The sequence below is a fragment of the Rattus rattus genome, chromosome 9 (assembly GCF_011064425.1).
Source record: "Rattus rattus isolate New Zealand chromosome 9, Rrattus_CSIRO_v1, whole genome shotgun sequence".
Taxonomy (NCBI): Eukaryota; Metazoa; Chordata; class Mammalia; order Rodentia; family Muridae; genus Rattus; species Rattus rattus.
In genome coordinates, this window is record NC_046162.1 from 5,293,447 (window position 1) to 5,309,146 (window position 15,700).

General features: G+C 42.6%; 1 protein-coding gene across 1 annotated transcript in view; it reads left to right on the forward strand.

Moving 5' to 3' along the window:
* Positions 1-1,092: 1,092 nt before the first annotated feature.
* Ubtd2 (ubiquitin domain containing 2) overlaps positions 1,093-15,700 on the forward strand; it is a 65,727-nt gene continuing 51,119 nt past the window's right edge. Inside the window, exon 1 of the mRNA XM_032912049.1 lies at positions 1,093-1,283. Coding sequence (XP_032767940.1) covers positions 1,214-1,283 — 70 coding nt within the window. The 5' untranslated portion in view covers positions 1,093-1,213. The remainder of the gene's footprint in view (positions 1,284-15,700) is intronic.

Genomic DNA, 15,700 nt, shown 5'->3' on the forward strand with positions numbered 1-15,700 from the left:
CTTTATAAAAGGAAAGTCTGGCATAAAAGTGGAACCTAGTTATAACTGATTAGGAAAAAGAAAAAAACAAAGCTTTCAAAGACCCAAGCAGCCCGATAAAAATGTTAAGGCGCCACGGCAAGAAAGCACAACTCCAAAGGGTGCATTAGCTGTTTGGCTTAGGTTGGGATGGTAACCGCCAAGAATATTGGGCGTGGTCAGTGTATCAAATTCTAGTTTATAAAATGCAAAATATTAATACTTCACTTTGTTCTAAAAACGACTTAAGATGTCTAACGCCAGGATCTAGAGTAGTAGCATTGTCTGTAAAACGAAGCCTGTGGGAACGACACACACAAACCGGTGCTCTTTCGCTCCGGGCACGGGACAGCAGGCCTGCGCAATCAGAAAGCACCTCTAACAAGCGGGCACAGTGATGGCAGGGGCTGCGGACCCGGAGAGCAAGGGAAGCCCAGACTCGGTGACCAGCCCGCTGCCTCCACAAATTCAAAAGGTGCAGGGACTTGAGGTCAGGCCAACCCCTCTAAGCACGCCCAGACCGTCCATGACCCCGAGTCTCCTACGACTCCTCTCCTACCGGCCACACCAGAAAGAGCCCCACCTGGTCCTCAAGTAAGGACGAGCTGGCCACGAGCTGGCCACTTGGTCCTTACTTGAGTCCTCCCCTTCTTTCCGGCCCACCTCCGCTTGCCCCCTACTCTCCCGGCCTCGGGCGCTCGGCTCCACTCGGTTCGACTCGGCATTCCCCGCCCCCTCGGCGCATGCAGCCAATCAGCACGAGGCCCCGCCCCTCGAGGCCGTTCCAGCGGGCCGGCCGAGCGCAAGCCGAGCGGGACTGAGGGCGGTGCCGCGGGCGGGGGCGATGGGGCCTGGCTGCCGGGCGGCGGCGGCTGTGGTGGGGCTTGCCCAGACGCAGGGGCGCAGGGGTGGCAAGGGGCGAGCGGGCGCTGCGGCCCGCCGGGATGGGCCAAGCCGGGCCTGGCGGGGCCGAGCCGGAGCCGAGGACGGCACGCGGGCCGGGCCTGCGGGCCAGGCGGCCGGGGGGCTGAGGTAGAAGTGGGCGCGGAGGAAGGGGCTGGGCGAGGCGGTGGGAGGAGCGGCGAGGGGGCGGAGGCTGAGCGGCGAGAGAGCGGCGCCTGGCCCGAGGCGGCGACGCGGGAGCAGGCTGAGGCAGCGGCCGGGACGAGCGCCCTGAGGTGGCGGCCGCGGCCCCATGGGCGGGTGCGTGGGCGCCCAGCACGACTCCTCGGGCAGCCTCAACGAGAACTCGGACGGCACGGGAGGTAGGTGGCGCCAGGGGGCGGCCGCGGCCCCCCATTGTTCGCGGCGGCGGCCACCTGTCCCGACCCCGCGCCCCTTTGTCGTTTCTGCTCTGCGGCGGCCCCGCCACGCGCTTCGGGCCCCACGCGGGACCGCGGGCCTAGACCTGGCTTAGCCGGAGGGACTCTGGCCCGGAGGACAACTCGGCGGCCGGATGGCGGCTCGTGGGGCCGGGGAGGGGGACAGCCCCGAGTGCCCCCGACGGGCCCCGCCGCACCCCCAGCCCTTCCCGCGTCGGTAGAGTTGGTCGGGCTCAGCTTTCCCGAGTTTCGGATGACAGCTGCCCCGGTTGGTTCCAGTTTCTGGAGCTGGGCTGGGGAAGTCTCTAAGTGGCCATGGGCAGTGTTTTAAGGCGGAGGGGGGAGACGATCGGCCCGAGGAAAACGTGGCTCTCTGCTGCTGCCAGGGGCGTTAGCCCAGTGTGCCGTCGGGGCGCACTCGTCAAATTCCGATGTGTCTTACGTAAAAGGAAAACGTGCAGGATAAAAAGTACCCCAGTATAAGATTAGTGCTTAGAGTAAAAGTTTTCCAACGCGACTCGCACTTCTCGGTTATCGTACCCGTGATGAGAGGTCTCCTAATTCCATTCTTAGTAGTTGTAGAGGGAGGGATAAGAGGGGTAAGATTGACTTTACTTTTAGTGACCTAAAAGTGCCGAGCCCATTCATTATATAGAATGTATAGAAGTTCGAACATTGTAGAAAAGAGCCACCAGGGAATGGCAAAGGTAACTTGATTTGATTCGAACCTTGTATTGGGTGCCTTCAAATCGGGTGCATATTTTTGTTTAGTTGTTGGGAATAGGCGGGGTCACATGTTTTCACACCTTGAGATCAGGTGCCTGCCCTTGAATCCTGGGTACCTAACTTTTGTACAAGACATTTCCCGTTTTACGGGATGTTTGGCCATGCCACTTCACTAAAATCTCTGTCACTAAATGTTGGACAAGTTATTTGAGAACTCAGTGGACGTTGCCTTGAAAAAGTAGTCCATGGAGATGCTCCTTTGTAGTGCATTTCATGTCACTTGGTGAGATCCTCTGTGACAACAAAGCCCAAGTGTAGAAAGGGCGTGATAACAGTGGGCTAAGGGCAGATCAGTGATCAGATGGTACCAGTTAAGCATGCTAGTTTTCAGTTACTAGCATTCAGTTTAACTTTTGCACATGTTAAAATTATAATATCCCTTTAAAATTGAGCCAGTTTAACCCTTTTGGCAGTGCGACTTTGGATCCAATCACAGTATTAGCATGGGCTTTTAGAAGTATGAAATCCTAGCTTTGGATAATTACTACCAGTGGCCTACAGTTAGATAGCTCTATTATCAGTTTCTTCCAGCGTTTAAGTTTTCTGAATCATAATCTGCTGTTTTTCTAAAGAGAAGTTTTAAAAGAGGGAGTACCTCCTCTTTTTCTTCTGGGGAAGAGACATGGGATAGCCCTGATGTAGCTGGCAGAAGATGGGTCTGTAGGGGATAAAAGAATTCTTTCTGGAATTTAATTTTGGAAGCCTTTGTTCTCCATTACTGTCATGAGAGGTAATAGCTGACTGGAGCCAGCAACTCCGGAGGCTGGGAGTTAGATGATCTTAAGTTCCAGGCCAGTCCTGGCTGCATTGCAAAACCGTGTTACCAAAAACAACAAAAAGTTACTGTGCTGTGTGATTCAGTTTAACATGTTCACAGTTTTTTTTTTGTTGTTTGAAAGGGAATGACTATTTTCCTAAGGGTGTTGTCAAAGATCTTAGCTTTTCAAACATCAGCAGTTTTAATCTGGTTATATAGAGTTATAACATTTTTATCAACATGGAATATATAATGCAGCCTTCAGGTGTGTTTCATGAAGGTTAACATTCATAGTGCTATGTGAGCACCACCATTTTAGAATGGCCCCAGCCTTCCCAAGTCAGCCAGCTCTTAACAGATACAATCTAAATAAATACTTTTCCCCTTTTTTTCTGAATCCAAGTATTTTTTTTCTTTTTTTTTTTTTGGAGCTGGGGACTGAACCCAGGGCCTTGCTTAGCAAGTGCTCTACCACTGAGCTAAATCTCCAGCTCTGAATCCAAGTATTTTTAATGTGAGTATAAAAATACCCAAAAAGGGGATTGGGGATTTAGCTCAGTGGTAGAGCGCTTGCCTAGGAAGCGCAAGGTCCTGGGTTCGGTCTCCAGCTCCTGAAAAAAAAAAAAAAATACCCAAAAAGCCTTCTTAGGTAGATTACTTCTGTGAAGGAATTTGGAGAATTCTTGCAAAACACTATAACACTATGGAGATGGCTTAATTTTCACACTAAGATTTGTATTCCTGTTTGAGTCACTGATGCTATCTATAGTTCTCTGGTCTGCCTTATCTAGAATTCAGGTTTGAGTTTTAAGGTACTTAGGCTTTTTTTTTTTTAATGCTTAATTTTAAACAAGACAGGTCTATTATAGATTCAAGATTAGCTAGCTAATGTACTCTCCCAACTTTCATTCCCTTGAGTCTTCCATGGTTGGGGCATTTTTTAATAGCATATTCTGTATGATTCTTTTTTTGATGATGATATTGTGAAACTGGACTTGGTACTTAGGACCTGTAGACAAGGGGTAAGGGTGAGTGTGTTGCTCACATACATGGTGGATGTAAAGACAATTTTTGGTTCTCTTCTTCCACCATGTTGGTCCCAGGGATTGAACTCTGGAGCCTTTACTCTGGTCCCTTTATGATTTTTAGAAATAAATATTTATGGAGAGCATCAATACAATTAATTGAAGACAAGTCAGTGTGCTTATTTTCTTAGTTCATCTCTTTAGTGAGCTCTTCAGTGACACCCAAGAGAACTGATTCTGATATCTGCAGGTTCCTAGGTTCTCAGGAAGCTAGTCAAATGCTGGATATGTGTTGCTTTAATCATTACTTCAGAATGTCTTTGCATCGTTATGGAGTTTTCTCAGATACCCATTTATAGCAGCCTTACAGACACCTACTCAATGAGTAACAATGTCTTTGGAATTATAAAATCTACAGTATTTATCTGGTATTTATTATGTAACAAGTCCTGTGCTAAGGGATTAATAGATACATTGAGTCTACAATTCTTTGAGGTGGATAAAAGTCAACTCTATATTGTAGGTGAAGATCAAAGCCTGGGGAAACGAAGTAATATCCTCCACATCATATAGCTTAGAATGGTAGTGAGAACTTTTTATTCAGGGCTGAAATTAAAGAGCTTTCCTTCTTTCCTTGTTTTATTTAAGAAATTACCATAAAATGTGGTATTAACTTTTTTGTTGTTGTTTTTGCTACTGTTATTCAAGACAAGGTCTTTCTGTGTAGCCCTGGCTGTCCTGGAACTGACTCTGTAGACTAGGATGGCCTCAGACTCAGAGATCTGCCTGCCTCCCGTGTGCTAGGAGCAGTGTGCCACCACACATGGATAACTGTTTGGAGTTCAGTGTTACATAACTATCATCACCATCCACATCCACATCCACATCCACATCCACATCCACATTTCTCTTCTTCAGATGGTATGTCTCTCTCTCGTCCTCTCTTCTCAGCGTCTGATAAGCATTAGTGTACCTTTTTCTAACTGATGAGTTACCTGTTCAGGATGTTTCACATAAATGAAATCTCATAGTAGTCTTTCCTTTGTGGTTTATTTCACTTACCATAATCTTTTCTGGGCTCATCTTATAGCAGGTGTCAGTATTTAATCTTTTTATCATTGAATAACATCCTATTGTAAGTGTGTACACATTTTCCTTACCTAGCCGTCTGTTGTTTTGTATTTGAGTTGTTTCTACATTTTGGTGCAAATAATGCATTTGTGAACTTCAGTTGCATAGACATCTATTTTCATTTCTTTTTAAAGATACCTAGAAGTAGAACTGTTGGGGAATTGTGACAGTTCTAGTTATCTTTTTGAGGACCTGCCAGACTTTATAGAGTCCATACTGTCTTACATTCCTACCTGAAATCTCTCTGCAGCTTCTCTCCCTCTTCACCAGTACTTGTTATTTTCCATTTTTCAGAACATCACAACTCTAGAGGTTGTGGAATGCTATGTCCTTCAGGTTTGGTTTGAATTCCCTGATGAGTTCTGTTATTTAATGGTTTTATGTACTTGATGGCTATGGATATACTTTTGGGGAAAATGTCTACCCGAGTCCTTTGGCTCTACGATGCTGGGATCTTTACATCAAATACATCTGTGCAAATGTTTTTTTTCCATTTTGTGGATGATATTTTCATTTTCTGGACAGTTTTTTGGTTTTGATTTTTTTGTACAATTGTCTACAATTTTAATAAAGTCCAATTTATTTTCTTTCATTGCCAATGCTTCTACTTTGAGTTTTAAATCTACTTATATATCTATCCCTGGATGAATCTGTAAGCAGTAGTTCAAGTTCATTAGTCCATCAAGGCACACTTTCCCTTCTCAGTTAGAAATAGAAAACTCTCAGGCTTACTTCCTTTGATCTCGGGGAGATTATTAGCACTGTGGTCTTTTCCATAAACTCACTTAAGCTTTTCTTTCCCCAGTGCATACCGGGTCCTTGTACATGCTAGGCTCTATCACTGAGCTACATCTCCTCGAGCACTTGCAGTTTCGAGACAGGAACTTGTTTTATAGCCCAGGCTTGCCTTGAACTGAAGATCCTTAACCTGAATGTCGAGATGAGAGAGGAGTGTGCCACCCTTTCCTGGCTCCACTTAGCTTCTTTTAATAATATTATTTTAAGATAATTTTTTTAAAAAGTTTATAGTGATGTGTTTGAATGTTTTGCATACATATATATAAGTATTTCATGTGTGCCTGCTACTGGCAAAGGCCAGAAAAGGGCTAAATCCTTGGAACTGGAGTTAACAAGTGGATGTAAACCGCCATGTAGCCTGATTACTAAGCCATCTCTCCAGCTCCACTTCAGCTTCTTGAGCAAGAGATGATGGTTGTGTTTTCTGGGGTCAACTAAAGCATTGGTCCCAAAAGAGGAATCATGATCCTTTTCTTGACTCTTTCCAAAGCCCTCTTAATGTGTACACATGAAACAACTGCAGTGCACTATAGACAGTATAGACAGATCATGTAATGTCCTGCAGCCACATATGCTGTGGGAATAATAGGGAACCTAATCTTAGCAGCTTGGAGCTGGGGACAGAAACTGTGCAAGTGGCCAGAAGCTGGGTATGGTAGCACATGCCTGTAATCTCAGCACCTGGGGAAGTGGAGGCAGAAGGATCAGGAGTTCAAGTTTATCCTCATCTGTATAGCTAGTTCGAGTCCATCCTAGGCTATATGTGACCCTTTCTCAGAAAACAACAAAATTCTCAGAATAAGGAACAAACTTGTTTTCAAAACATGTTTTAGACTGGGTGTGGTGTGTACACCTTTAATCCCAGTACTTGGGAGGCAGAGGCAGGCAGACTTCTGATTTTTGAGGACAGCCAGAACTACATAGTGAGACATATATTGTGTGCATGCATGCCTGTGTGCACTTGCGCTTGCTTGTTCGTGCATCTGTGCACCTGTGAAGGTGCCTGTAGAGGTCAAAGGTGTTGGATCCCTCCGGAGCTAGAATTACAGATGTTTGTGAGTCACCTGATATGGGCATTAGGACTCCATTTGGGGCCTCTGGAAGAGCAGTATGTGCTCCTAACCACTGAGCCATCTCTCTCTAGCACCTTTTATTTTGCTTTTAAATTTAGGTGTGGTAACCATACATGCTGTCCTTGCACTTGGGAAGTAGGGGCAGGAAGATCAAAAATTCAATCATTTTCAACTATATAATAAATTAAAGACCAGCTTGGGTTTCAGTGAGAGTTTGCCTAAAAAGACAGATTGGGAGGCTAGAGAAATAGCTCAAGAGTTAAGAGCACTGGCACCTCTTCCAGAAGACCTCGATTCAGTTCCCAGCACCCACACGGCAGCTCACACCTGTCCATAACTCCAGCTCCAGGCCTTCTGACACCCTCACACAGACGTACATGCAAGTAAAACACCAATGAACATAAAATAAATTATATATTAAAAAACAAACGAAACAAAAGAAAGGACATTTTCAAACACTGGAAGAATGGAGGAATAGTTGGGAGCCAAAACTGAAAGGGGTTTTATAACTCTAGATAAGGCTGTCCTCAAGATCTATCTACCTCTGCCTCTCAAGTGCTGGGATTAAAGGTGTGAACCACTATTGCTGGGTTTAAGAATTTAGCAGAAACTCTAACTGTACTGGGAGTTACAGGTGATTGCCTTTTTTCTTTTGAACAGATCCCGTCTTTATGGAGGGACTCGTAGTTGAATCTTGGTTTTCCTGCCGCAATACAAAGCTTTCACAGCTGGTTCTGACAGCACTTCACTCCATAGCAGTGTTTAATGAGAGTGATTACTGAGTGCTAATCACTAGCAATAAACTTTTGCATAAATAAATTGGCTATTTCTCTTGGCTTTAGGCAAAGTGAATTCTTGCTGAAGAAGACATTGGGTTGATTTAGGTTAAGGAATACAGTCAGACTAGTTGGACATGATGAGTTCAGTGATTCGTTTTCTTACCACAGACCATCTGTGTGGTCTATCTTCAGTGTCAGTGCCACATCTGATCTTCCTGACCCTTTACTCTCCTTGCCATATTTCTGCCTATTAGACAGTGTTAGACTACCACCAAGTCCTCATGAGTGACTTGATAGTTCAAAAACAGTAGATTGAGAATTTCTAATGCATTTGTGCTTAACGGTGCATGTGTGTTGGCCAGGAACAGTCAGTGTGTGTTAATCTTACATTAGTTACTTGACTTGCAGTTGGCAAGACTCTTGTTATTTATTTATTATTGTGTGGGTGAGTGATGTGTGTGGAGGTCAGAGGACAACTTTGTAGTGTCAGTTCTCCTATCTCCATTGTGGGTTCTGTGAAATGACTCAGGTCATTAGGCTTGTATTGTCAGATGGTAAAGTGCCTTTCCAACTAAGCTAATTTTGCTAGCCCAAGGTTTTTGTTTTGTTTGGTTTTGTTTTTTTTTTTTTTTTTTTTTTTTTTTTTTTTTTTTTTTTTTTTTTTTTTTTTTTTTTTTTTTTTTTTTTTTTTTTTTTTTTTTTTTTTTTTTTTTTTTTTTTTTTTTTTTTTTTTTTTTTTTTTTTTTTTTTTTTTTTTTTTTTTTTTTCGGAGCTGGGCCCAGGCCTTTTTGTTTTTGTTTGGTTTTGTTTTTAAATATATTGACATTGAGCAGGAGGTTAAATACTGCTAGATATAGATTGAGTGTTGTAATATAAAATACCATAATTTTGCATGTACAGTAACACTTTTAGATCTCCACCATAGCTCCCATATCAGTTACTTTTGCATTGCTGTGACCTGACTTCAGGGAGAAAGGATTCAAAGGCTTCGGTTCATGGTTGGCTGCTCCAATACTTTGGACTTGCAGGAACATCTTCACTAATGAGATGGTGTAAAGGAAAGTGTTTACCTCCCTGCAGATAGGAAGCAGGGAGAAGATAGGATGAGGTGGCCTCCTTTTTTTTTTTTTCTTGGCCCCATCCCCTGAAGTTTCCACCTCCTCCCAAAATAGCCTGACCAGCTGGGACCAAGCCTTTACAGAAGCCTATAGGGGACATTTCATATTCAAACCATAGCAGCTGCTTTCAGAACTGGGATTTCTGTCAAGCTAGACATCTAAGGAAACTGAAGTGTTTGGCTTGATATGGAATATTACTGATAAATACCTCCTCAAGACTTGACTGAGGTATATTTTTGTTTTTGTAGTGCTGGAGATTTAAGCCAGGGCCTTCTGCATATGAGGTAAGCACTTTCTAGCTGAAGTACATCCCTAGCCTTTGACTGAATGATGATGGAGTGATTTGGGGCTTTTCTAATTGACTGTTTACCATCCCAGGAAAACGGTTAGATGATTATGCATTTACTGTAAACTGAACTTGAGATCTATTTGGGCATACAGTTTTGATTGGCTCATGTAGCATCCGTGCTTTTGGGCCATGTCTAGTTTACTTAGTTGTGAGTATACCCTTCACTTAGGGTAGACATTTTATTTCCTAGGGGAGTTAAAAATGCTTCTTTCAGAAGTTCATTTCAGATAGGCTCATTGTACATTGCACAGGCTAGTATCCAACTCTACAGGCATGTGCCACCATTCCTGGCTTTTCCTGAAACTTTTAAATAAAATAGCAGGCCTCCATTATTCTGACTCCGTGTACTTGAAGCTATCTGTGTAACCAGAGCTACAAGGAAGGCCAACTCTGAGATAATCAAATAGCTTATGGTTACTGGAGGAGGCATACATTTAAATAATTAAGGTTTTAAAAATCTCCACAGCAATGAAAATGTTAGGAAAATTCAAAGAATAGCAAAGAGCAGGGTCAGAAAGCTTCAAAACAGAGGTGGTATAGAAAAATTTGCTTATCCCCCCCCAACCCCCACCCCCGGGGCCCTTCACCTCTTTTGGTGGGAGAGCTATCCCTGGGGCCTTAAGAGAGTGTGAGCCAGCCCTGTTCCTCTCCTGGGCAGCACAGGAGAGCTTTGGAAGGGGCAGAGGTGACCTGGCCCCAAGAGTAAGAGCCCAGGAGAGCTGGCAATGAGATGACATGGGTGTGGAGATGATGGACTCCCACCTGCAGTAGTCTGGAGAGCTAGGCACAAGGGCATGAGAGCAAGGAGAGCTAGTCCTGCCCCATCACTGACTATACCACTCAGGCCCTGCGCCTCTCTGGGAGAGCTTGCTCTGATACTGAAGGCACAAGTGAGACAGCCGTAATGGTGTGAGAGCAGGAGAGTTGTCCCAGCCTCTCACAGGCTGCAGCACCTGGGAGAGCAGGCCCCAGGCCTTGACTGGGCAAGTGGAGCTAGCAAGTAAAGATGTATGAACCCAGGGACATAATGTGGGACATACTGTGAGACATACTGTGGGATAGTGTGGGACACACAGTGACGTATATAGCTTCCAGGTGAGATATTTTCTATGCTTGTTTTTGTTTGTGTGTGTTTCATTTTATAGGGTAAGTTGTAAGGGTAAAGGGCAGATATGAGGTGATGGGAAGATGAGTGGGACTGGGGTACATGATGGGAAACTCACAAAGAATCAATAAAAAGTTTTTAAAAGGGTTGGGGGATTTAGCTCAGTGGTAGAGCACTTGCCTAGCAAGCGCAAAGGCCCTGGGTTCGGTCCCCAGCTCCAAAAAAAGAACAAAAAAAAAAAAGTTTTTAAAAATAACCTATTTTTTTAAAAAAGATTATTGATAATTCAAGGCATTGTGGCATATATCATTGATCCTAGCATTCAAGAGGCAGAGGCTGGTGGAATCTCTGAGTTTGAGGCCAACCAGGGTTATGGAGTGAGACCTTGTCTCAAAAAGGAAGGAGGGTTTTTTTGTTTGTTTGTTTGTTTGTTTGTTTTTCAGGAGGGAGGGTTTCCCTGAATGGCAGAATAGTGTTCTTTGTGGAGAGGAAGCTGATCTAGGGAAAGGCTTTAGGTGAATTCAGGGAGTGGGGAGCTTATGAGGGAGATAAAATACAAAGTTCTTGGCTGCTGAACTTGGAGCTTGCTGATTTGGCTAGATTGGCTGGCCAGCACACCCTAGGGATCCTCTTGTCTCCACCTGTCCAGAGCTGGGATTATAGACATATGCTGTTCCTGTGTATTTTCTTACATGGCTTTTGGGTTCTAACTAAGATCCTCGTGCTTGAACGTGATATGTTTTACTGACTGAATCATCTCTCTGGTCAGATTTTTGCTTGCTGTCTGTCACTTATATTAGACAAATTATGAATTATATTTCCCCTTTTGGGGGTCTGAGGGTCTTGTACCCAAACCCAGCCTGGTTGTGACTTGATGTGTTGTTAAGGATAACCTTGAACTTCTGATCTTCCATTAATGGGGATCAAATCCAGGGCTCTGAGCATGCCAGGCAAGTACTCTACTAACTGGTACATGTTCTGCTCTTTGTATTTAGCCAATAGATTTTATTGGCTACAATTTGCATTATACGATACATCTTTATTTCTTTGGTTTAACTGTTTGAAATTAAGCAAGGTATTATACATTTTCAGTATACACCTCTAAAACATAAAGTTCCTGTTAAGGTACTATGATCACACCTAACCTTAGAACTATTATCATTTGTGTTCTCCAAGATCTAGTCCATAATTAGACTCCCCAATTTCTTTCCAAACACCTTTATATAATTTTTTTCAAAATTGGGATCCTGTTGGATCACATTGCATATGATTTCTCTTCGGTCTTTTAAAGCTAGAAGTACCCCTTTTCCTTCTTTGGTACAGACTTTTTTTAAAAAAGAGTTTTACAGATGGACCATAGTCTGAGATTATCTGTGACCCTGGATTTTCATTTTCTTGTGATCTAGCCTCTGTAATTTTCCTTAATCTAGAAATTAGGTAGGTCTGATTTGATAGAGGATTACAATTAATAAAACCTGGAAATTAGGTAGATCTAACATTAATAAGATAATTATAATGTACCCAGGCTACAGTGGCTTAATACTCTTTCCATTTTTGCTGTTGTCTTCATCATGAGTGTATTTACATTATTGACCAAATCTAAACCTTTATCCCCTGTCGTCCTCACAACTTCCATTCACCACTTACAGTACCGCCCTTACTTCTACCCCTATTTAAAAATAATCTGTTGTGGTTATTTTGTATATTATTTCTCATAGAATGTAAGCAGCCCTTGACAGAATTTAGTTCTCTGTGCCTGAGGCTCTGGTATATTGTGTGGCACATTTCAGATAATGGTATTAGAAGAAAGTAACTTGTTCCTTTATTGAAGACCTTACTTGATTCTGGAACAGGGGTTGTGTTTAATAGGAACAAACAGCAAGAAGAAGACCCTTGAGAGCGAGTCCACTTACCCCTTCCTCTCATTATGACTTTGGGTGAATTACTTGAGTTCCCAGCTCCTTCATTTTTAGCATGTTGGGTAATATCAGTAGATTAAAACAATTTCTTTACCAAAGGGGCTTTCTTTTTAGGCTTCTGTCCCATTTAACCTATGAGTTGTAACTTAAATGCCAGGCTCAGTATTTAACATTCATTTATTCTAGTTTTATAGTTAGTAAATTCTTCATTCACAAGAAGGTAAAAAAGAAATGATTTAGTTTCATATAAAATTTAAACCACGCTCATTGAGATGTAGTCAGTGAGATGTAATGTGTATGTGACAGGTCATAGAGCATCTTGTTTTCCCTGAGCACTGTTTTCTTGCAGTGTTGGTACAGACACAGACTGTGCAGATGCATCTGAGTTTGCAGTGACATTTGATGGAACCTAGATACTTAAGTACTGTGCTAGTGTGCTCGCTTACGCAGCCTTACATGTGTGAGTAAATATGCACCGTGTTATCAGGCACCATGGTCAGTATATTTGCAGAATTCCCTGATGTCACATGCACAGATGCAGGAGCAGCTTCACAGTCTTTAGCAGAAGCCGTCTGTCCCACTTCATGATGGCCTTTATGTTTGGAATTTGACTTTGTGGAGCTGTGGATTGCAGTTCTGTTCCAGCACTGAAGAGACAGGCAGGCAGACCTCTTGAGTTTCAGGACAGCCAGGTCTACATAAAAGGATGTCTTTTTTTAAAAAAATCGAAATAGAAAGTCTTCCAGGCCATGCTGAGGAAGCTGTTTTGTTCCCTTGAGTTCTTTGAAGCCAGTTTTAAAAATCATGTAAGATCTTAGGAAAAAAGTCTTCACATAATTTCAGTTTTTCTCTACTCTGAGGTTAGTATGTTAGGTGTTTTATTGTATATTCAGAATGTCTTAGAGTTACTGAAAAGTAGTGGGTCAGTTAAGAGGTTTACTCAAATTTAGAGAAATACGATACCAAATTTATTTAAATTCTAAAAAGACTCATGTTGAACAAAGGAAAGATTAATGCATTAAAATTAGCCATGAGTGGCTATAGTATTTAACAGTCTTTTTAGAGATTCTGGAAGCTTCTTTATTTCTTTCCATCCCTGCCCTCAGTTCATTTTCCCCAGGACTTTAACAGACAAGAAACAAGGCTGCAGATAGTATTTCTCTTCCAGAGCAACTTAGGCTGGGTAATGTACTTCATAAAGTGCAGTCGCTTCATTATTTATGAATTGGAGTGTAACTTGATGCTGTGAGGCTCACTCTCGTCCCTGCCCTCACTTTTCTCCTCTCAGACATTGTGGTGGTTTGGATGGGCATGGCCCCCATACATTCATGTGTTTGAATGCTTGTCCATAGGGAGTGGTACTATGAGGAGATGTGGCCTTGTTGGGGGAAGTATGTCACTGTGGAGGCAGGGGGCTATCCCATCTGGCCAGTGTGACAGTCTGCTCTGCTGTCTTCAGATCAAGATGGGAACTCTCAGCTCCTTCTCCAGCACCGTGTCTGCCTGCATGCTGCCATGCTTCCCACCTTCCCGCCATAATGATAATGGGATAAACCTCTGAACCTGTACGCCAGCCCCAATTAAATAATTGCACTGATTATATAGGGAAGGGAGATAGTTGTGACTTAATTATTATTTGGAAAATGGAAACCTTTCAGTGGCTTTAAAATATTTGGGTTTTAAAATAATTTTCTTCTGGTTCCTTAGTTGTACAAAAGCCCATTTATCTTTTAGAGACTCTCCTCACAGTAATTAAGTCTGGGATAAGTTTGCCCATTTGACTAAGGGAGCAGTGATCTAATTTGCTCATTAAGGTCTCACTGCTTACTTTATGTTTTGTTTTAAATAATTCTGTCATCCTTAGGAAACCTAGTGATGATTTGACCTGCTTTAGCTATGAACAGAAAGTTAATTATACTTGTAGCTCACCTAGGTGAGTGGAACAGTAGACTCTTGTCAGCTGCCTTTCAGCTAACTCTGCTTATGTTAAATTGAGTAGAAATTCAGGCTTCATATGTACCCTGTGCTGAGTAAATAACATTATGAAAGCACAGTTCAGTGTTCTCAGGCCAGGGGTAGCACCAGAATCTGAGCACTGCTTAAAATTGGGTGTGGCAGCACACACCCATAATCTCAGCACTGAGGAGATAGACTGGAAGCCCAGAAGTTAGAGGTTAGCCTGGGATATCCGAGACTGTCTTTACAAAAATTACCTGAAATTGTATATATTCTTACATATATTACATATTAGTAGATATTTTGTAGACACTGGAGATGGGCAGGTATCAGGGTAAGTTATTTGTTGGCAATGGTCTTTTGGCATTTTTTAATAAAAAGTAATTTAACTTAGGGGACATAACTGGCCTTTTATCTTTTTATTACGTAATTTATTAATGCAGCATGAGAATCCAACCATGGCCTCATGTATACTTGTCAAATGCTTCCCAGAGAGCTACATCCCCTGCTTTCCCTTATCATTCATTTAGTTTTTTAAAGTAGGGTCTCATTTGTCATTCCGGACTGTCTCAAAGTCAGGATCTTTGTGTGTCCACCCTTCCAACCCCTCAGTTAATATCTCAGATGTGCATCACCAGGCCTGGCCAATGCTTCTCATTTTAAGCCACCTTTCATGTAAACGTTTATAGAGAATTGTTTTAGGAGGAAATATATACAAATAAAACCATATAATATAGCTTAGGATTGATTACTACTCTAGCTGTAACATGCTGTATGAGATATTTAGTGAGACATGCCATACTGTTGTTCTGTTTTTACTCACTAAACTCTCCTTCCTTACCTATGGTTTGTCCAGCAGGTACAGTCATCAGTACATCCATAGGACACTCAATGAGTTATAAGTAGTGGGTACCTGATAAATGCTAAATGAGTGGCTCTTACTGCAGTCATCAGAACAGTGCCTTTTAATTTGCTTTCTAATATATGAGGTGTATGAAGTGATTTTTTATACACATTCTCTTGATTTTTTTTTTACAAGAACCCTTGACATTAAGAAAGGTTGACATTCTGTTGGCATCTTGTAGGGAAGGAAACTGAGGCACAGAGAAACTTTGAACTGACAAAGGAATAACAACACAATAGCCCAAGTTGTCATATAAAAGTACTGTGAGCTGCTCAGTTCAGCCCCTGGAGCCTCACGTAGGCCAACTGTAAGCTCTGCTTTCTCATGTCTAAGTCAGTGTTCTCCCTACAAATGGTGAAGATTTGGAGTTGGCTTATTCCTTACAGTGAAGCATGATCTTTTGTCATAGTTTACAATTCAGTTGAAGTTAATAGGATATAGATTTTAATGACTCTTCTGCTTATACTCGGTAGTTGGCAATTGTCTTTAATCTTAGACATTTTGCTTGAGACTGATGAGATGGCTCAGCAGGTAAAGGCACATGCTGCAAGCCTGTGATCTGTGTTCAACACATGGTGGATAGAGAGAACTGACTCTCTCAACTTGTTCTCTTACGTCCACATGCAAATTGTGGTGTGCCCCCCCCTTAAAAAGATAAAT